The 23,624-nt window shown below is 41.0% G+C and overlaps 1 protein-coding gene across 3 annotated transcripts in view; it reads left to right on the plus strand.

Annotated features, from left to right (window-relative positions):
- LOC110537755 (gamma-aminobutyric acid receptor subunit gamma-2) overlaps positions 1-21,558 on the plus strand; it is a 68,158-nt gene extending 46,600 nt beyond the window's left edge. The window contains exons 7-10 of one of the 3 annotated variants that reach the window (XM_021624119.2): positions 3,999-4,151; positions 9,466-9,671; positions 14,209-14,232; positions 16,840-21,558. In XM_021624119.2, the coding sequence (XP_021479794.1) occupies positions 3,999-4,151; positions 9,466-9,671; positions 14,209-14,232; positions 16,840-17,121 (665 nt within the window). In that variant the 3' untranslated portion in view covers positions 17,122-21,558. The remainder of the gene's footprint in view (positions 1-3,998; positions 4,152-9,465; positions 9,672-14,208; positions 14,233-16,839) is intronic. The other 2 variants (XM_021624120.2, XM_021624121.2) reach the window with 2 other exon arrangements.
- The last annotated feature ends 2,066 nt before the right edge of the window (positions 21,559-23,624 follow it).

Genomic DNA, 23,624 nt, shown 5'->3' on the forward strand with positions numbered 1-23,624 from the left:
ATTTGTTCCATTATCTTGTGGGCTGACAGATCAGATCTTCTGACAGAAAGAGAGGAGCTTTGAGGTGTGTGTGTGTGTGTGTGTGTGTGTCTGCGTGTGTGTGCGTGTGTGTGTGTGCGTGCGGACATTCGTGTGCACACGCTAGGCTGTCATTAGGGAGAAGCAGACAGGGCCCTTTGATGTCCTGGAGTGCACTGAGAAATGCATTGGGATGAGCCGGCAACTTCCCTCACAGAAGCTTTGTAGATTCTGTGGAGGGAGAGAGAGAAAGGGAGACCTATGCAGCACATGCCAAGGACACAATATTACATTTCACTAAATAATTTGGGAGGGCTATTTTTAGGGCTTTTATTGAAACACAGAAAAAAGAAAAGAGGAGAGCCAGGAATGGTGAGCCGTGGGCCATGATAATGTGTGATGTGTCACTGCTGCCGTGCCGTGCGCAGCCCCATCAAAACATGATTGGGTTGTGTTGATCAGTGGTGTGTGTATCAAACGTTACACCCTATGTACTTTGTTCATCACAATGTCTACTGCACTCATGCAATGCATAAATGGGATTAACCAGATACAGTTGAAGTCGGACGTTTACATACACCTTTGCCAAATACATTTAAACTCAGTTTTTCACAATTCCTGACATTTAATCCTAGTAAAAAATCCCTGTCTTAGGTCAGTTAGGATCACCACTTTATTTTCATAATGTGACATTTCAGAATAATAGTAGAGAGAATAATTTATTTCAGCTTTAATTTCTTTCATCACATTCCCAGTGGGTCAGAAGTTTACATACACTCAATTAATATTTGGTAGCATTGCATTTAAATTGTTTAACATGGGTCAAACGTTTTGGGTAGCCTTCCACAAGTTTCCGACAATAAGTTGGGTGGATTTCGGCCCATTCCTCCTGACAGAGCTGGTGTAACTGAGTCAGGTTTGTAGGCCTCCTTGCTCGCACACGCTTTTTCATTTCTGCCCACAAATTTTCTATAGGATTGAGGTCAGGGCTTTGTGACGGCCACTCCAATACCTTGACTTTGTTGTCTTTAAGCCATTTTGCCACAGTTTTGGAAGTTTGCTTGGGGTCATTGTCAATTTGGAAGAGCCATTTGCAACCAAGCTTTAACTTCCTGACTGATGTCTTGAGATGTTGCTTCAATATATCCACATAATTTTCCCTCCTCATGACGTCATCTATCTTTTGCACTAGTCCCTCCTGCAGCAAAGCACCACCACAAAATTATGCTGCCACCCCGTGCTTCACGGTTGGGATGGTGTTCTTCGGCTTGCAAGCCTCCCCCTTTTCCTCCAAACATAACGATGGTCATTATGGCCAAACAGTTATATTTTTGTTTCATCAGACCAGAGGACATTTCTCAAAAATGTACAATCTTTGTCCCCATGTGCAGTTGCAAACCATAGTCTGACTTTTTTTATGGCGGTTTTTGTGCAGTGGCTTCTTCCTTGCTGAGCGGCCTTTCAGGTTATGTCGATATAGGACTCGTTCTACTGTGGATATAGATACTTTTGTACCTGTTTCCTCCAGCATCTTCACAAGGTCCTTTGCTGTTGTTCTGGGATTGATTTGCACTTTTCGCACCAAAGTACCTTCATCTCTAGGAGACAGAACGCATCTCCTTCCTGAGCGGTATGATGGCTGCGTTGTCCCATGGTGTTTATACTTTCGTACTATTGTTTGTACAGATGAATCTGGTACCTTCAGGAATTTGAAAATTGCTCCCAAGAATGAACCAGACTTGTGGAGGTCTACAATTCTTTTTCTGAGGTCTTGGCTGATTTCTTTTGATTTTCCCATGATGTCAAGCAAAGAGGCACTGAGTTTGAAGGTATCCTTGAAATTCATCCACAGGTACTCCTCCAATTGACTCAAATGATGTCAATTAGCCTATCAGAAGCTTCTAATGCCATGACATAATTTTCTGGAATTTTCCAAGCTGTTTAAAGGCAGTCAACTTAGTGTATGTAAACCTCTGACCCACTGGATTTGTGAAACAGTGAATTAGAAGTGAAATAATCAGTCCATAAACAAATGTTGGAAAAATTACTTGTGTCATGCGCAAAGTCGATGTCCTAACCGACTTGCCAAAACTATAGTTTGTTAACAAGAAATTTGTGGAGTGTTTGAAAGGAAGGTTTTAATGACTCCAACCTAAGTGTATGTAAACTTCCGACTTCAACTGTATATCTAGCTATCGTATCTCCATTTGACCTTTCATTCATTGGCTAGCTCCACTCTTGTGTTGTCCATTGAAGGAATAATAATGTTTTCCGTGGTGAGAGATAATGGGGTTCTGAGCTACACAAATTAACAAGGTGATAAACAAGAAAGCTGAGTGTTACATGACAACAGGAAGGCATTTTTGAATTGCTACTGATACATTAGCCTTGATCTCTAATGGAGGAGGTTGTCGATATCCTCACCTCAAGTCTCTATCAGGAGAGCACTGTTCTCTGTAATGACTGTAGGAAACACTGCCAGAGATGTTCTGTACTGTTGTGCAGCGGGGGGGTGTCTTGCACTAAGGTAGTATTTGAGTCCGTTGGCGAAGCCCATCATTATAAATAGTGGAGGGTAATGCAATGTGGCTAGGCCACTGCTGACCAAGCTCAATAAATGTATTAACTGGCAGTTTCTCAGCTGCCAGGGGCTCTCTGTGCAACTTCCAGGCCTTAACTTATGTAATGTTAATAAAAAACAAATAGTGGACCACAGACCCCTCAGATCATCCTTCATGTCTCTCTCTCCTCCTACCAACTGCCTCGTCGGCAGAAAATAGCATGGAGATATGAGCGGTAATGGTGCTCTTTCTCCCTCTCTACCGCTGTACTCGGCTATCTAATGATGCCATCAGTGTGGAGGTGAGGTAAGGTGTAACCTGGGATTGATCACAAAGTCCTGCTGTGTGCACACACAGATGTTGGTGTTTTGCAGAAATGGCAGACAACGTGTGTTTCTTTTTTTTCTTTTTTTTTAACTCGTGAGATAAATTACCAGGTTGCCAAATAGCTTGGTGCTTTATTAATAAAGCCAGCTGTTCTCATTCCATCCGAGAAGCAGCGCTGCCCCACTCGCCGAGCAGAAAAGGGGCTAGGAGAGTATGCTCGATGCCTCACAGGCTTACGAGCACAAAACTATAGTAGGGGACAGGAGGGTTTCTGACACAGCTTACATTGTGGTGTTAATCAATTAGTGTACAACATACGGTGAGCTCTCTGTAAACCTACACATGCAGGGTGAGCTGCTTGGCACTCTCACAAACTTTGTAACTCCATATAGCAGACAGAATAGAGCAGATCCCGGAAGGTGTAGGAGGCAGGGATACCCTGTGATAAGGGGATATGTAGTCTTCAGGATGGATGTTGTGATGTTATGTGCAAATCGGATATCCAGTATACGCAATACTAAAATCCCACATATTTACCTACTCCTGTCTACTGTTTATCTGTTGACTGTATGGCATTTATGTATTTCTCTATGGTAATTGTATTGACTGCATTGCCTTCCTGCATATTACGTTTACTGAACAAAAGAATACATGCAAATGTAACAATTTCTAAGACTTCACTGAGCTACAGTTCATATAGGGAAATCAGTCAATTGAAATTAATTCATTAGGCCCTAATCTATGAATGTCACATGACTGGGTAGAGGTGCAGCCATGGGTGGGCCTGGGAAGGCATAGGCCCACCCAATGGGGAGCCAGACTTTATTACAGACATAAATACTCCTCAGCAGCACATACCCCTCCCCCATACACATTGGTAAAGGACAAATGCTCACCAATAGGGATGAAAACACATTTGTGCATACCATTTGAGAGAAAGAAGCTTTTTGTGTGTATGGAAAATGCCTGGGACGTTATATTTCAGTTCTTGAAACATGGGACCAACACTTGTTGCGTTTATATTTTAGTTGAGTGTAATTTCCATATGGTGATTCAATGTTCGCTTTCTCTCTTGTCGTCTCTCGTCTTTAGGAGACTACGTTGTTCTGACAGTCTTCTTCGACCTGAGCAGGAGGATGGGTTACTTCACCATTCAGACCTATATCCCCTGCACCCTCATCGTTGTCCTCTCCTGGGTCTCCTTTTGGATCAACAAGGATGCTGTACCTGCTAGAACATCCTTAGGTAACAACAAAGCAATACAAATCTCATCAATCAGAGAATAAAAGAGTGATAATTCTGCTTCTCTCCTGTATTTAATCTCATCAGATTCACAATCAGCCATCCTAGCCACAACACAAACATAGGTTTTTGCACTTTTATCAGTAGAGTTCATTAGCAGTGTGGTCCCTAATTAGTCTCGGTCTCTCATAAAATAGGACTTGTTGTGGTCCAGACCGACCTTTAGCGCCCAGAGAAGTCAGCTGCTTCAGTAACTAGTCCATCTTGATTCTATGAGCCCAGCCGAACGCATATGTTTTATGCAAAGCTCAGGGGAGATGCAGCCTCTACGTAAAAATGCAGGGGCCAAACTTTGCTTAAAGCAAAAGGGGGGGATGTGTGAGGAGAATGTGTGAGCTATTGAACCTGCCCCTGTCTCCGAAAGGGTGGCCATCTTCAGAGAACGTCGTCTTTTAGTTACATATTCCTTAGTCAGCTGCTTGTGCACCTCCAAGCTTCTCGACCCTGACCACAAGCACTCACACCAGGATCTTTGAAAGTATTGCTGAATGTAAATCAATCCAGTTCACGGTGTAACGGTTTTCTTCTGACCAAAATGCAGCGTGGTTAGTGTTCAACATATTTAATAAGGACAATAAATGTGAACACTACAAAATAAATGAATAAACAAATGTGAAAACCGAAACAGTCCTATCTGGTGCAATGACACAAAGACGGAAGACAATCACCCACAAAATACCCAAAGAACATGGCTGCCTAAATATGGTTCCCAATCAGAGACAACAATAAACACCTGCCTCTAATTGAGAACCAATCTAAGCAACCATAGACTTCCATAAACACCTAGACTAGGTAACACACCATAATCATACAAAACCCCATAGACCAGCCAAAACACATAAATCCCCCATGTCACACCCTGACCTAACCAAAATAATAAAGAAAACAAAGGTAACTAAGGCCAGGGCGTGACACACGGACATCCACTTCTTATCATAGAAGAGCTTTTTGACTTTTAGAAACAATGTTATACCCTATTACTGTGAGAGGTTGATTTATTATTAAATGTACTGCCAGTGTCTATATCTTATATATATATATATTTTTTTTATATAATCTTCATAACATTTTACTAATATCATGACAAATTGAGTTGCCTGCCAACATGTAAATGTAGTCAAATAGCTTAATTTCCTTCCCAAAGATAACAGGGAGGTAAATGTTGGTTAGCTAGCTGGAAGGATTAATGGCTGTGACATAATTCTTAATCCTTCAGTGCCATCCAACCAAATATCACAATCACTCTAGGCACCCCTATGGATATTACAACATTAATCTTGAGGCATGATGATGTCTCTCGTTTTGAATAAAAAATAGATAAATAACAACCAGATTAGCCTAAAGCCCTCATGATATATTAGAGTGACTTGTTGAAGAGCTGGAGTGTGTGTTTGAGGCAGGGATGTTGGAAGATGTACACGATAAACACATATCTGTGCTACCTGTGTGCTTCGTTAAAGGGTTTCCCCCGATGAAGTATCTCCCTCAACATCATCATGTCTCTTACATGCACCAGATGGCTGATGGTAAGGCATGGTATGAACATATTGGCTGAATTCGAAAGCATGGATATGTTGTGGATCAAGCGAACCAAAACAGCTGGTCCCTATGCCATCCGTTATGGGAGACTACACGTCATACTGTGTCAATTGGTTGCAATTAAACAGACAGTGCATTTCACAATCCTTTAGTTTCGTGTAATCCAGTACTCTAACCCTTTCCAGAATATTTTTTTCTGATCACTATACTAAATGATATTGTTTCATTGAGTTCCTTTTTATTTGGGGTATAAGTATGATGTGGATTATGTGTCCAGATAAAGCACTTTGGTATAACCTGCTGGAATGAAGTATGTAATGAATTTTAAACCCATAAGGATAAAATAGCAAGCTCTATTCATTTGCAGGATGCTAAAATTGTTCAACCATCCCCACTGTATATCATGCATATTTTATTTTGTTCAACCAGTCTGAGATTCCTCCATTCTAATAATCTCCTATGAGAATACATTTTTGTACAGAAAGTTTATTTAGAGTTTTTGTATCTTTTTTTCCTCACATCTCTGAGACCATTGAATAGTAGATACATCCTCAATAAACAAAGGCATACTCTCTCACAACTTTTCATGTTAGTCTTCTACATCTCCTACATGGTTTAATGCCTCCACTGCACAATATCCCCAAATCCTAGAATCCAACATCCCTAAAAATGTGACCGACCACCTCGATTTAGCTAGCTAAATAATGAAGTTAGCTAGCTAAACATAAACCATAATCCCAACCCCATAGCTACAGTACAAACTGAATGTCATAGCTAGCCACCATGCATGAAATGCTGTAGGATGATTCTGCAGGTAGCTAAAGCTAATCAAGTAGGTTCAATGTTAGTTAGCTAACATTAAGCTATAACTAGCAATGTAAATGGTTTTCTGAGATACTAATACAATTACTATTCAGATTATACGGGTAACATTAGCTTGCGAGACAGCGAGCAATTTTTTTAGCTAGCGAACAGTACGATTTAACTTGCAAAAAAACGACTGCCTGACAAAATTATGGATTTATAATATCTGAAAACTTTATGGCAGACTGGAACCACTTTAAGTAAGACGTCCTGTGTCTTTTCTGTTTAAATTGTAGCTAGCTACAGCTTGTTTGGCCCTTTGTGTCAAGTCACTCCAGTTTACACTGACCGTGTGCAGAAAGTAGTCTATCACAACTTTCTCCTTTTCCCCATCTTTGACGATAGTGCCTGCTAAATTAAGTACAGTAATTTTGTTGAGAGTAGTAGCAACACCACCATGGCTAACATTATATCTTTACAAAAAGCAGCGGTAGCAAGGATTATCTACACATACTGAGCAGTTCATGTTAGACAGACGCGAGCTGCATGGCAGACTAATCCAAACCTATCACTCGGCATGTCAAGCCCCCCGTTATCTCATCCAATAATGGCTGGCGGGAAGGTTCCGGACTTTTTCCGTGGCTAAACCAACTAGGCTTGTAATTTAACAATTGCATTCGTATTTACAAATGGCATACACGTTTGTTATTAAGGCACATGGGAGTTCACATGTTCAAGAAGGCATTTCTCTATCTCAAGGCATTCAAACTGTTAAACAGCCATCACTAACACAGAGAGGCTGCTGCCTATGTACAGACTTGAAATCATTGGCCACTTTAATAATGGATCACTAGTCACTTCAATAATGCCACTTTAATACTGTTTACATATCTTGCATTACTCATCTCTGTATTTTTATACCATCTATGGCATCTTGCCTATGCCGCTCGGTCATTGCTATTTATATATTTATATGTATATATTCATATTCCATTTCTTTACTTAGATTTGTGTGTATTAAGTAGTTGTTGTGGAATTGTTAGATATTGCTACACTGTCGGAACTAGAAGCACAAGCATTTCGCGACACTCGCGATAACATCTGCTAATCATGTGTATGTGACCAAAACAATTTGATTTCTGAAAAAAAATGCAAACTTAAAAAAATAATAATAAAATAAAAATAAAAATTATCCTGTGAAATTGTGACGTGTGACACAGTTGAAGTCGGAAGTTTACATACACCTTAGCCAAATACATTTCAACTCCGTTTTTCACAATTCCTGATTTTTAATCCTAGTAAAAAAATCCCTGTCTTAGGTCAGTTAGGATCACCGATTTATTTTAAGAATGTAAAATGTCAGAATAATAGTAGAGAGAATTATTTATTTCAGCTTTTATTTCTTTCATCACATTCCCAGTGGGTCAGAAGTTTACATACACTCAATTCATATTTGGTAGCATTGCCTTTAAATTGTTTAACTTGGGTCAAACATTTTGGGTAGCCTTTTACAAGCTTGCCACAATAAATTGGGTGAATTTTGGCCCATTCCTCCTGACAGAGCTGGTGTAACTGAGTCAGGTTTGTAGGCTTCCTTGCTTGCACATGCTTTTTCAGTTCTGCCCACACATTTTCTATAGGATTGAGGTCAGGGCTTTGTGATGGCCAATTCAATACCTTGACTTTGTTGTCCTTAAGCCATTTTGCTTGCAGTCATTTTACATTTGGAAGACCCATTTGCAACCAAGCTTTAACTTCCTGACTGATGTCTTGAGATATTACTTCAATATATACACATCATTCTCCCCCCTCATGGTGCCATCTGTTTTGTGAAGTGCACCAGTCCCTCCTGCACCCCAAAGCACCCCCACAACATGATGGTGCCACCCCGTGCTTTCACAATTGGTATGGTGTTCTTTGGCTTGCAATCCTCCCCCTTTTTCCTCCAAGCATAACGATGGTCATTATGGCCAAACAGCTCTATTTTTGTTTCATCAGACCAGAGGACATTTCTCCAAAAAGTACGATCTTCATCCCCATGTGCAGTTGCAAACCATAGTCTGGCTTTTTTATGGCGGTTTTGGTGCAGTGGCTTCTTCCTTGCTGAGCAGCCTTTCAGGTTATTTCGATATAGGACTTGTTTAACTGTGGATATAGATACTTTTGTACCTGTTTCCTCCAGCATCTTCACAAGGTCCTTTGCTGTTGTTCTGGGATTGATTTGCACTTTTGCACCAAAGTACGTTCATCTCTAGGAGATAGAATGCGTCTCCTTCCTGAGCGGTATGATAGCTGTGTGGTCCCATGGTGTTTATACTTTCGTACAATTGTTTGTACAGATGAATGTGGTACCTTCAGACATTTGGAAATTGCTCCCAAGGATGAACCAGACTTGTGGAGGTCTACAATTCTTTTTCTGAGGTCTTGGCTGATTTCTTTTGATTTTCCCATAATGTCAAGCAATACATTCCACAGGTACGCCTCCAAATGACTCAAATGATATCAATTAGCCTATCAGAAGCTTCTAAAGCCATGATATCATTTTCTGGAATTTTCAACTTAGTCAACTTAGTGTATGTAAACACTAATTCTCACTCTAATTGTGATACATTGAAATATAAGTGAAATAATCTGTCTGTAAACAGTTGTTGGAAGAATTACTTGTGTCATGCACAAAGTAGATATCCTAACCGACTTGCCAAAACTATAGTTTGTTAACAAGAAATTTGTGGATGGTTGAAAAACTAGTTTTAATGACTCCAACCAAAGTGTATGTAAACTTCTGACTTCAACTGTACGCCTGTACGCCAACTGCTCAATTGTAGCTTCTTAAATAGGTCACAAATGGTATATGTTACCCTTTGCTGCTATAACCTCTCTTTACCCTCATCTTGACCCTCTTGTCCATTGACAGGCATTACCACTGTGCTGACCATGACTACGCTGAGTACCATAGCCAGGAAGTCGCTGCCTAAGGTATCCTACGTGACGGCCATGGACCTCTTTGTGTCCGTGTGCTTCATCTTTGTTTTCGCCGCTCTGATAGAGTATGGAACACTGCACTACTTTGTGAGCAACAGGAAGCCAAGCACAAAAAAGGACAAGAAAAATAAAAACCCGGTGAGTGTTGTATATCCAAAACAAAGTAGGCCCACAAGTGGTAAATACAAAATTGTCAGATTTTCTCTCAGGGAACTTATAGTATATGTGTACATTTCTCCTCAAAGAATGTAACATTTGAGTTTAGAGTGTTTTCACAGAGTTCTAACCTTATTTCCAGCCTCTGAAAGCTTTACCAATCACTCTCACTGTATTACTGTAATGTATAGCCAACTACTACTAGGTTCCCTTAAGGGAGAAGTCATTGTGAGTGCCATGCAGTCTGCGTGAGAGGCACGGGATAGATTGAACCTGTACTTAATCCACACCACAGCTGTGCAGTTGTAATTTAGACCTTTGTAACATAACCAGACGTTTTCTTAGGGGCTTCAAATCCCCACAACATCATGGTAGCTAAAGTGAAAGCACCTGAGTTAGCTAGCAAGGTACTTAACAGGCTGTGGGATGCTGCTGTTTCAGCTTCTTTGTAACTAAGATTTGCTTTTGGAGATAAATGTGTGCAGGATGAATGAGTAATGATCTGGATGTTCTCACCGAGGTTGTTCTCACTGAGGTTCTTCACATGGTCTGCCAAGATATGATGCAGAAGCCTTTGACTGAGCTCCTTTTTGATCTTCATGAATAGTTAAGAATAAAACAGGAAATCGAGGAAATAACATCCTTTAATTTCTCATAGGCTTTGGGTAAAAGGGTCACTCAGTGAGGGTGATGTGTGCTACTTCCGGCGCCGACAGAGATGGCCGCCTCGCGTTTGCGTTCCTAGGAAACTATGCAGTATTTTGTTTTTTATGTGTTATTTCTTACATTGTTACCCCAGGTAATCTTAGGTTTTATTACATACAGTCGGGAGGAACTATTAGATATAAGATTAACGTCAACTCACCAACAGTACGACCAGGAATACGACTTTACCGAAGCGGATCCTCTGTTTGGCCTACCCCCCAGGACAATGGATCGGATCCCAGCTGGCGACCCAAAACAACGACGCCGTAGAAGGGGCAGACGGAGCGGTCTTCTGGTCAGGCGCCGTAGACGGGCACATCGCGCACCGCTGCCGAGCATACTACTCGCCAATGTCCAGTCTCTTGACAACAAGGTAGACAAAATCCGAGCAAGGGTAGCATTCCAGAGAGACACCCGAGACTGTAACTGTAAACCACATATCCTGAGGCTGCATTTATTGTAGCCGGGGATTTTAACAAAGCTAATTTGAAAACAAGGCTCCCCAAATTCTATCAGCATATCGATTGTGCTACCAGGCCTGGCCAAACCCTAGACCACTGTTATTCTAACTTCCGCGACGTATATAAGGCCCTCTCTTCGGAAAAGCTGACTACGACTCCATTCTGTTGCTCCCAGCCTATAGACAGAAACTAAAACAGAAAGCTCCCGCGCTCAGGTCTGTTCAACGCTGGTCCGACCAATCGGATTCCACTCTTCAAGATTGCTTCGATCACGTGGACTGGGAAATGTTCCGCATTACGGCGAACAACAACATTGACGAATACGCTGATTCGGTGTGCGAGTTTATTAACAAGTGCATTGGTGATGTTGTACCCACAGCGTCTATTAAAACATTCCCTAACCAGAAACCGTAGATTGATGGCAGCATTCACGCAAAACTGAACGTGCGAACCAGTGCTTTTAATCAGGGCAAGGTGTCCGGAAACATGACTGAATACAAACAGTGTAGCTCTTCCCCCCGCAAGGCAATCAAACAAACTAAGCGTCAGTACAGAGACAAAGTGGAGTCACAATTCAACGGCTCAGACACGAGAGGTATATGGCAGGGTCTACCGTCAATCACGGACTACAGAAGAAAAACCAGCCCCGTCGCGGATCACGATGCCTTGCTCCCAGACAGACTAAACAACTTTTTTGCTCGCTTTGAGAACAATACAGTGCCACTGACACGGCCCGCTACCAAAACCTGCGGGCTCTCCTTCACTGTAGCCAACGTGAGTAAAACATTTAAACGTGTTAACCTTCGCACGGCTGCAGGCCGAGACGGCATCCCAGGACGCGTCCTCAGAGCATGCGCAGACCAGCTGGCTGGTGTGTTTACAGACATATTCAATCTGCTGTTCCCACATGCTTCAAGAGGGCCACCATTGTTCCAGTTCCCAAGAAAGCTAAGGTAACTGAGCTAAATGACTACCGCCCTGTAGCACTAACTTTCGCCATCCTGAAGTGCTTTGAGAGACTAGTCAAGGACCATATCACCTCCACCTCCACCCTACCTGACACCCTAGACCCACTCCAATTTGCTTACCGCCCCAATAGGTCCACAGACGACGCAATCACCATCACACTGCACACTGCCCTAACCCATCTGGACAAGAGGAATACCTATGTAAGAATGCTGTTCATTGATTACAGCCCTGGGTCTCGACCCCGCCCTGTGCAACTGGGTCTGGACTTCCTGACTGGCCACCCCCAGGTGGTGAGGGTAAGTAACAACATCTCCACCCCGCTGATCCTCAACACTGGGTCCCCACAAGGGTGCGTTCTCAGCCCGGTACTCCCTGTTCACCCACGACTGCGTGGCCATGCACGCCTCCAACTCAATCATCAAGTTTACAGATGACAGTACAGTGGTAGGCTTGATTACCAACAACGACGAGACGGCCTACAGGGAGGAGGTGAGGGCCCTCGGAGTGTGGTGTCAGGAAAATAACCTCACACTCAACGTCAACAAAACAAAGGAGATGATCGTGGACTTCAGGAAACAGCAGAGGGAGCAGCCCCCTATCTTCATTGATGGGACGTTAGTGAAGAGGGTGGAGAGTTTTAAGTTCCTCGGCGTACACATCACGGACAAACTGAAATGGTCCACCCACACAGCGTGGTGAAGAAGGCGCAGCAATGCCTCTTCAACCTCAGGAGGCTGAAGGAATTCGGCTTGTCACCAAAAACACTCAAAGTTTTACAGATGCACAATCGAGAGCATCCTGTCTGGCTGTATCACCACCTGGTACGACAGCTGCTCCACCCATAACCGGAAGGCTCTCCAGAGGGTAGTGAGGTCTGCACAACGCATCACCGGGGGCAAACTACCTACCCTCCAGGACACCTACAGCACCCAATGTCACAGGAAGGCCAAAATGATCATCAAGGACAACAACCACCCGAGCCACTGCCTGTTCAACCCGCTATCATCCAGAAGGCGAGGTCAGTACAGGTGCATCAAAGTGGGGAACGAGAGACTGAAAAACAGCTTCTATCTCAAGGCCATCAAACTGTTAAACAGCCATCACTAACATTGAGTGGCTGCTGCCAACATACTGACTCAACTCCAGCCACTTTAATAATGGAAAAATGTATGTAATCAATTTATCACTAGCCACTTTATATTATATAATGTTTACATACCCTACATTACTCATATGTATATACTGTACGCTATACCATCTACTGCATCTTGCCATCTTGATGTAATTAAATACATCACTAGCCACTTTAAACAATGCCACTTCATATAATGTTCTCATACCCTACATTACTCATCTCATATGTATATACTGTACTCTATACCATCTACTGCATCTTGCAATCTTGATGTAATTAAATGCATCACTAGCCACTTTAAACAATGCCACTTCATATAATGTTCTCATACCCTACATTACTCATCTCATATGTACATACTGTACTCTATACCATCTACTACATCTTCCCATCTTGATGTAATATATCACTAGCCACTTTAAACAATGCCGCTTTATATGTTTTCATACCCTACATTACTCATCTCATATGTACATACTGTACTCTATACCATCTACTGCATCTTGCCTATGCCGTTCTGCCATCACTCATTTATATATTTCTATGTACATATTCGTATTCATTCCTTTACATTTGTGTGTAGGTAGTTGTTGTGACATTTTTAGGGTATATTACTGCATGGTTGCTACACTTGCATTAACATCTACTAACCATGTGTATGTGACAAATACATTTGTTTCTAACCATTTTATGAAAAATAAAACATAATAATGTCCTATTTCATGTTATGATGGTATTTGTTCAGATATCTGCATTATGCATGAGAACAACAACAGGTAATTTATAATCAATCTACTAAATGTATGCGCACTGGAACTGATTAGGTAATCTAAGGTATTTTAAGTTAGATGGAGAAAGAGAGTATAAATCCATATTCAATGTGTTTTATTTAGATACAAATGCCATTAACTGTACAAAAAAATGACATTGTCTTGTTTTGGTGTAACGGGTCAGCTTTGAGCCTTACTAGGATCAATATCACCCCTAAACCATTGATGTCAAGTTTGTTTTTATCATGGATATAGCACATCTCTAAAGGTAGATTTGGCTGGAGATCAACCTGGTCTCCAGTGTGATGTGTCCTGTCATGCACCTTCCTCCTCCTGTATGTGTGTCTCTACAGTATTCTGTTCTCTTTCTACTTTTGATGTTCTTTTGATGTTCTCTATGTTTTTGTTTATTACATGTGTTCTTTTTGTGTTGTTCTCTTTTAATTCCACATATTCTTTGTTTCCTGTTGGGACAAAAGCTCCTCCGGCTCTTTTCCTCAAAGGTATATTGCCTTCAGTTTCAACTATTGACTGCATGTGTCTGCTGCATTTTGCCTCTTTCTGGCCCCAGCTAGCGCATTGCACTGCTACTTGTCTGTTTTAGATACCCTTTCTTTACCTTTACCTCAGAATCTCTTCCGCAATACCATCAAACAAAGTGCTCACAGGAAAGTGCGGAGGCAGCCAGACGTACTTGTGTAGTGACAATATTACGCTCTTTCAACCAGTCCACACTGGTTGAAAGATGTATAAAGATGGCACGCAATGGTTTCATTCTGGCTTTTTTCCCATTTCTTTCTGCCTCACACTGTGCAATTTTGACTGTAAACCGGTGGCATCTTTTTCTCCGCTATCATTTAACCTACCAGTGTATTTGTGGGGCTTTTAACCTGACGCTTCCTATAGAGTCAGCAGAGCCTTAACAGACTGAAGTAGACAACCCCTACACTGTGCTAGGCCTCATTAGTAGTGATCATCTTAACGGCTACACACGCAGGAGAGTAGATTCAGCCCCAGTAATCTTCATACACTCACAGTGCAGAGGGTGCTACTGAAGAGCTATATTTAACACTCAAGTAAAGAAGATGGTGTGCTTTCAAAACCTGAATCACCCTTAATCTATGGTATGAAAGAACATTTCTTAATGGGGTCATTTGACTGAATTTAAATACCATTAGTCAGAGAATACTGTAAGTCAACATTTGAACCAGCCATTTATAGGAAGGGTATTTTCTATAGCTATTTGAAATGGACAAAAATCAACAACAAAAATGTACTGCAGCTGACGCTAAGCTTAGATTAAAGTGGTCCAGAGCAGAGGCCTGTGTTTCCTTCAATCATTCCTCCCCAGAGGTTGTCTACTTTCATCCGGTTAAAGCTGCAATGCCACTATTTTGTTTTGCAAACCCCGGCCACGCTGCAGTATCTGTGTTTGTTACACTGCTTGAGCTAGCTCCTACCACACCCTTCCTTCTCCCGTGCAACCCCACTTTGAGAACCGGGTCACATGACCTGATGCTGCTCCCTGCTGCAAATCCCCCGGCGGCTGTCAATCAATCAGGCAAAATTGTGGAACCAGCCATGTATCATTTTCAAAGGGACGACAATAACCCTTGTGTTCGAGTACTGGGCAAATTTGAGCTGCAGGGAACGAGTTAAAGTCAAATCAGTGTTTTGAGCTTTTATGATGACACACGCCTTAAACAATTTACCCCAATGCTTATGGCATTTGAGAAGTGGTACTTGACACACATATGATTCATTTTTATAAAGACCAAACATTCGGAAAGCAGTATGATTACCTAAACATAGTACTGGCACGGCATCACATTGTAAATCTAGCTACAGTAAAGGCTCATGAAGAGCAAAAAGGCTTTTGAAAGAGGCTTTGGTCTCCGTTCAGTTAGTAGCGATTCCATTCAGTTTATTTTAAGCGGGGCAATACATGTAACTACGTCATCATATTTCTAAGTGACTCATACAGAAAATATGATGCTGGGTCAGAGAAAACTCATTCTTAAAGTTGATCATGAGAGTTATTTTTACATTTTCTTAAAAGGTGGCGTGTTGTTTTGCGATAAAAGCCCATGAAAATGCCCTGTTTGAATGCTAATTGTGCCTCTTTTGACTGATGGAGCAAAGGACTCGCTGATGTCACTGACCTATTTTAGGAATCATCCGAAATAAAACGCTGTGCCCTGAAGTGGTGAGCAGGCTTAAATGGAAGTTGATTTAACCCATTTAGGGACAGGAAATGGAGGATGGAGGAACAGTGAGTCCCTGCTCAGGAGTCTTTCTTATCATACAGCTTAAATCATAAGCGATTTACAATAAATTCAGATTTCCTCCCTCTGAAATCCATACAAGGGCATCCACGTACAGAACAAGAATTGGTCCCGCTTTATTTGAAGTGCATCTCATGAAGTCTTCATAAAGCCTTCATATAGACTTCATAAGCACTACATAGATGCTTCACATATAATCTATTAACAAATGTCATGCTCTATAAAGATTCATAATGTGGCATGCGTGTGTGACGTAACCGTACAGATATTTGTTCACATTTGCATGAAATACGGTTAGAGATGATTTGTGACCCATTTATGTAGTGCTTACGAAGCCTATTTAATTGCTTTATGAAGCCTTCCTAATATTCACTTCAAATAGTGCAGGACTGATGTAATTTGAGTGAATCGTAATGCGAAAGGGGACTATGGTTTAGCTTTGGGACTAATGATAACCACGATACTCTTTTCCCATGATGTGCAACAGCAGAGCTTATAATGGGTTGCCCAGCACTAGCATCATCTTTCTGCTAAACAAAGCGAAACTACACAATGTTTTTGACAGAAGCTAAACTTCTTTACCCTAAGGTGTAATTTGCATTACGTGTTCCAAAGGGAATAGTCCATTGTCATCTTTAAGCCACTCTAATTAAATGCAGGTGCCGCTGATATGTAAACATGTATTTGCTGACATGCTTAAAAAGATCCCATCGGCAAGTGAAGGTGCAAATTACATTTTGTATACTAACATAAAGAGAGACTAAATTAGGTCCCCTGTGCTGCCTCTTAGACTCTAGTCGCTAACTGTGCTCTCTCTGTTATAAGCAGACACCTACGGTGGACATACGCCCTCGCTCAGCCACCGCCATCCAGATGAACAACGCCACCCACATGCAGGAGCGGGATGAGGAGTATGGCTACGAGTGCCTAGACGGCAAGGACTGCACCAGCTTCTTCTGCTGTTTCGAGGACTGCCGCTCCGGGGCCTGGCGGCACGGGCGGTTGCATATCCGTGTCGCCAAGATAGACTCGTACGCTCGCATCGGTTTCCCCACCGCTTTCGGTCTCTTTAACCTGGTTTACTGGATCTCCTATCTCTATCTCTAGATCCAGCGTGTAGCCAGACTTAGAATATATGTTCTGCTCCAACTAGACCATTTTTCAGAAGGGGACCCACTGAAATGTTTTCCTTTTCCTTTTGTTTCTGTTTGATTTTTCTATGTTTGTTAATTCATATTTCTCATAATTTCTTTATATGGTTGAAGCAAAAGTTGTAGCAAAACCATTAGGCATGCAGGGATCTGGAGTCCGATAGTGGGGACTGTGCTTTGGGTAAGGCAAGAACCTAAGTTCACCGTAGTGATTCTGCAGGACTACATTTTCCAGATTCCCCTTGATCAGATAATTGGTTTACGTAGAAGGTAATCGCAGTCAGGGCCGCTTCAATGTTGTTGTTTTTTTGTATCTGCCCTTAGTCAGTAAATTAGATCACAGTAAACATTTTCACTCAAACTGAAAAAGTATTAAGGCATGTTCCCGATTTCTTGCGTTAACAAGTCACGCATGCGCCGTAGAAGACAAACGGAAGATTTGACATCAGCTTATTTTCCCCATCTTTTAAAATATGCATTTACTTATTGCTGTATTCCATCCATCCAAAATACAAAATAAGCTAAATCTCAAGCACTTTAATAGCTATGTAGGTTGAACAGTAAGTATGATTTTCAATGATAATTTGATAGCTAGGTTTCTTTCATCTAACTGTGAAACTTTACTTTTACACAGTTAAACATGCATTTTTTTGAATGTGTGGTCAGAGCGCTAGAAAATACTGTTTATGGTCAATGGTCAACTGTACAGACACTGTATATATTTTATTATTATGTAGTGGTTTACATTTATTGCATGCACCTTTCAGGCCCAAAATCAACACATGTTTTAAAGGGGCAATCCACAGTTGTTACATCCATTTACCGACATATAAATTAATGATATTCTCATTGATACTTGAAGTTATAAAGGCCTCATGAGCTTACTTCAACTGTCCTACCCCATCCCAACCCAGCATATAAGCTCGTTTTACTCCAATGTTTGTGAACATTGTAAATGTAAACAAACACTGTTTCGCCTCAAAATATGTTTAAACCCATCATTTAGATTTCATGAATGGTCAGTCCTTGCATCAATAACCCTGTCTGTAAATTTAAGAGTGGTTACATTTCTTCAGGCCCATCCCTCAGCTTTTTACAAAGACAGAGGTGGGGTATCTGTTTGTTATTGTTTAAACTGTGGATAGCCCCTTTAAGGTCTTCTATTGTTGGCTATGGATACAAAAAAAGAACACTGCTGATTATCCATCTGGATTTCGTCTTACTTTTTAGGAAAAGTAGAAAATGAGACAAAGTCAGATTTTGTCTTATAAATTAACGTTAATCTCTACCAATATGTATTACAAGAGGATCAATCCAGACCTTACAGGGAAAACGTTGTTATATCAACTTTTATTAACTTGTCGACTGCTCTGAGAAACTCTTCCCTTTCAAACATTTTGCTATTGATGGCTATCTTCAATTGACACACAAGTATGGCTGTGCTGGCTCCTTTGGGAAGTGTGTAGATAAGAAATAGGCATCAAAAACAAATGTATAGTTTTCTTACATCGAAACATATTTTCTTACATAAAAACATATTCTGCTCCCTTTCTCTCCCCCACAACCACTTGGTGGAAGTGAATTTCAAGCAAACACATCAAGCAGTGTTTTACTTCATTCAGCTGGCACATTGAGTGTCTACAATGGAAGCGGCTGTAGTTCTGAATGCGTACACCCATCAAAATGACAAAACTCTCAGTGACAGAAAACAAACTCCCATTTGTCATAAGACTGAACTGCATTACTTAGTCACTGCATTAAAACAGGATCCATTCCATCTGTCTCAATGGGTGGTTTAGAGGGACTTAAGGCAAAAACAAACCATTTAACTTGAGGAATATTGATGAACATGACAGCTCCATGGAGAAGAAAGCATCTGCTTGTGACCAGACCAGATGCATAAGCCTTACTCTCTTTGAAGAGAAACACTGTGGAAATTACAATGATCTGACGCTGAAAATGTATTGAAAGATCTGGGAGAAGTTCAGGAATTTATTTTTTTTGTTTGTTTTGCTTTTCTGTGTTTACAATGGCTCATTAAATCATTAATGTGTCAATACATCATTACTCATTTATAGTGTGGCACATTGTGAATGTCAACATAAGTACTCAAACTATTTGTGCTTCACATCATATGCTAATGGAACGCTTACAATGCAATTTATGGGGTACTTGTATACCCAAATCATGGCCAACCTGTTCCAAAAGAGTACCTTAGCTAAAGGCAGCCAGAGGATGTTAAAGCAGTGCTTTAATCTAGACCAGTGTTTCCCAAACACGGTCCTGGGGCCTCCCATTGGGGCACGTTTTGTTTTCTGCCCTAGCACTACACAGCTGATTTAAATAACTCATCATCAAGCTTTGATTATATGAATAGGCTGTGCAGTGCTCGGGCAAAAAACTAAACTTGCCCCCCTGGGAGGACCCGGGACCAAGTTTGGGAAACCCTGATCGAAATGAATAAGTCATTTTACTGTACATATTGTAAATCACATGATATTGTGTACATAGTAGATCACAAAAGGAAACAAACACTTATCAAACCCTTCAATTTTTGAAAGGGGCAATGATAGGTTTAATTTTCTTAATGTATCCCCTTTCATTGATATCATTATTATCATTGCATTATGCTGGACTGTGTGGGATATTGTAGGGCAGGTGTATTCTACGAGGTCCGGAGCCTGCTGGTTTTCTGTTCTACCTGATAATTAATAGCACCCACTTGGTGTCCCAGGTCTAAATAAGTCCTTGATTAGAGGGGAACAATTAAAAAACTGGCTTTGAGGTCCAGAGTAGAGTTTGAGTGTTGTAGGGTATTTTTCAAGGAAATCGTCGTATTTAGAAAGCCCTCAACAAAACAGAGATGGAGAATGTCCTTTGTCAACAATATCATAGAGACATCATTTCGTTCTATAATGAATTTATCTTGTTGTTGTTGTATTTTCTATGTTGTGGTCTACATAGGCTCTAAAAGACCAGTTATAGTCTGTTCATTGAATGGTATGACTAAAAAGGTAGGTGGCGAAGTTACTTATTACAGCCTCAATTGACAATATCTTTTCAGACATTCAACTGTGATATTAGCTACTCCCTGAGGTACTGAACATACGTGATACTCTAGTCTAAAGTGACCGTCAGAGTTTCTGCATTAAATTGTAAAGTTTCTTAGCAACAACTGTAGTACCCATTGTCAGTTGAACGAAGTGGAAAGTGAGTGGAATTTGAAGCTCTTCCCCTTGTGCATTCACTAGTGGTCCTCTATTTTGTACCTGTTGCGAAGCTATCACTCAGTACAAGGTTTTGTCTTAAGGGTGTGTGTGTTTTTTTCTCTCACTTGAACAGAAAGGAATGGATTTTTTTGGCCACTTGATAGTTTACTTCAGTTGAAATGGAGAGGAATGTAAGGGTGTGGAAGAACAACTTTAAGTGCCAAACTTTGACACAAATGTGATACATCCATTCAGAAATCCATAGTGTTCAATGATCTCTTAGTCAAAATGAACTGTTATTTTGCGAAATGGGAGAAACGCATTTTGTGTTCTTCGAGAAATAATATTTAACAGATATAATTTACTATTAACACATACATACACGAGACATTATTTGTATACCTTCATTTACCATTATTACATTTCACAGACGCTGTTATCCAGATCAACTTGCAGTAGTGAGTGTGTACACTTTCTGTACTGGTCCCCTATGGGAATTGAACCCACAACCCCTGGTGTTGCAAGTGCAATGCTCTACTAACTGAGCCATACGGAACATTATCTCATGGTCTATAGCTTATGAACAAATATCAAAGCACAAGGACCAAACCGTGCATTAGCTTTATCTTAATGCCTCTGTCTCAGAGACACACTTTCATCCATTCAAGTATAACCTTTGATAAAGAGAATGAGTTAGCATCTTTTTTTGTTTGTTTGAAGAAAGGCTGAATGAGCACATTCAGAAAGTAGAGATGTTTTTAACTGTGAGAAAGTAGTTACTGAGGTATCAAGTGTATGTATGTGGTTTATAAATACCCAATGACCAACCAGTCATATTGAACGGTGCTGGCATACTAAATTTGATTATTTATATCAACTATTTAAATGTTGCTTTACTATACACAAAAAAACATTATATTGTATTTTTGTGATTTCTTTATTTTCTTATGTTAGTTTACACACATATGGTATGGTACATACAGTATTACACATAGTTAAAGGTTTTGGAATTCTCCTGGTACTTGGAAGGAGATAATCATAAAAGATCGTGTGCACACGATGTATAGGTCAATCACAAATATGAATATATTTAACATTTAGTTAATGTGGGTATTGCTCAGCTTATTTTCATTTGGCCTCCATCTCTTCGACCATCTCATGACCTAATTTAGGTTAGAGGAGGACAGAGCATTCAAAGATAAAAGAAGACAGAGATATTTTATTTTGGGGAAACTACAAATAAGACCTATGTGAAGAGCACATGTAAATAATTTCTATAGTTATATACTTTGTCAGACTGGAGAAAAAAATATACCAGTCAAAAGTTTGGACACAGCTACTCATTCCAGTTTTTTCCCCCACTATTTTCTACATTGTAGAATAATAGAGAAGACATCAAAACTATGAAATAACACATATGGAATCATGTATAAACAAATAAAAAAATATATATTTTATATTTGAGATTCTTCAAAGTAGGCACCCTTTGCCTTGATGACAGCTTTGCACACTTGGCATTCTCTCAACCAGCTTCATGAGGTAACCTGGAATGCATTTCAATTTTTTTTCCTTCTTAATTTCTTTGAGCCATTCAGTTGTATTGTGACAAGGTAGGGGTGATATACAGAAGATAGCCCTATTTGGTAAAATACCAAGTCCATATTATAGCAAGAACAATTCAAATGAGCAAAGAAAAATGACAGTCCATCATTACTTTAAAACATGAAGGTCAGTCATTCCGGAACATTTCATGAACTGTGAATGTTTCTTCAAGAGCAGTCGCAAAAACCATCAAGCTCTATGATGAATCTGGCTCTCATGTGGACCTCTGCTGCAGAGGACTTCATTATAGTTACCAGCCTCAGAAATTGCAGCCCAAATAAAATCTTCACAGCGTTCAAGTAAGAGACATCTCAACTGTTCAGAGGAGATTGCGTGAATCAGGCCTTCATCAAATCAAATCAAATCAAATTTTATTTGTCACATACACATGGTTAGCAGATGTTAATGCGAGTGTAGCGAAATGCTTGTGCTTCTAGTTCCGACAATGCAGTAATAACAAGTAATCTAACTAACAATTCCAAAACTACTGTCTTGTACACAGTGTAAGGGGATAAAGAATATGTACATAAGGATATATGAATGAGTGATGGTACAGAGCAGCATAGGCAAGATACAGTAGATGGTATCGGGTACAGTATGTACAAATGAGATGAGTATGTAAACAAAGTGGCATAGTATAGTATAAAGTGGCTAGTGATACATGTATTACATAAGGATACCGTCGATGCTATAGAGTACAGTATATCCGTATGCGTATGAGATGAATAATGTAGGGTAAGTAACATTTATATAAGGTAGCATTGTTTAAAGTGGCTAGTGATATATTTACATCATTTCCCATCAATTCCCATTATTAAAGTGGCTGGAGTTGAGTCAGTGTCAGTGTGTTGGCAGCAGCCACTCAGTGTTAGTGGTGGCTGTTTAACAGTCTGATGGCCTTGAGATAGAAGCTGTTTTTCAGTCTCTCGGTCCCAGCTTTGATGCACCTGTACTGACCTCGCCTTCTGGATGATAGCGGGGTGAACAGGCAGTGGCTCGGGTGGTTGATGTCCTTGATGATCTTTATGGCCTTCCTGTGACATCGGGTGGTGTAGGTGTCCTGGAGGGCAGGTAGTTTGCCCCCGGTGATGCGTTGTGCAGACCTCACTACCCTCTGGAGAGCCTTACGGTTGAGGGCGGTGCAGTTGCCATACCAGGCGGTGATACAGCCCGCCAGGATGCTCTCGATTGTGCATCTGTAGAAGTTTGTGAGTGCTTTTGGTGACAAGCCGAATTTCTTCAGCCTCCTGAGGTTGAAGAGGCGCTGCTGCGCCTTCTTCACGATGCTGTCTGTGTGAGTGGACCAATTCAGTTTGTCTGTGATGTGTATGCCGAGGAACTTAAAACTTGCTACCCTCTCCACTACTGTTCCATCGATGTGGATAGGGGGGTGTTCCCTCTGCTGTTTCCTGAAGTCCACAATCATCTCCTTAGTTTTGTTGACGTTGAGTGTGAGGTTGTTTTCCTGACACCACACTCCGAGGGCCCTCACCTCCTCCCTGTAGGCCGTCTCATCGTTGTTGGTAATCAAGCCTACCACTGTTGTGTCGTCCGCAAACTTGATGATTGAGTTGGAGGCGTGCGTGGCCACGCAGTCGTGGGTGAACAGGGAGTACAGGAGAGGGCTCAGAACGCAACCTTGTGGGGC

This window comes from Oncorhynchus mykiss, chromosome 12 (assembly GCF_013265735.2).
Source record: "Oncorhynchus mykiss isolate Arlee chromosome 12, USDA_OmykA_1.1, whole genome shotgun sequence".
NCBI classification, from domain to species: Eukaryota; Metazoa; Chordata; class Actinopteri; order Salmoniformes; family Salmonidae; genus Oncorhynchus; species Oncorhynchus mykiss.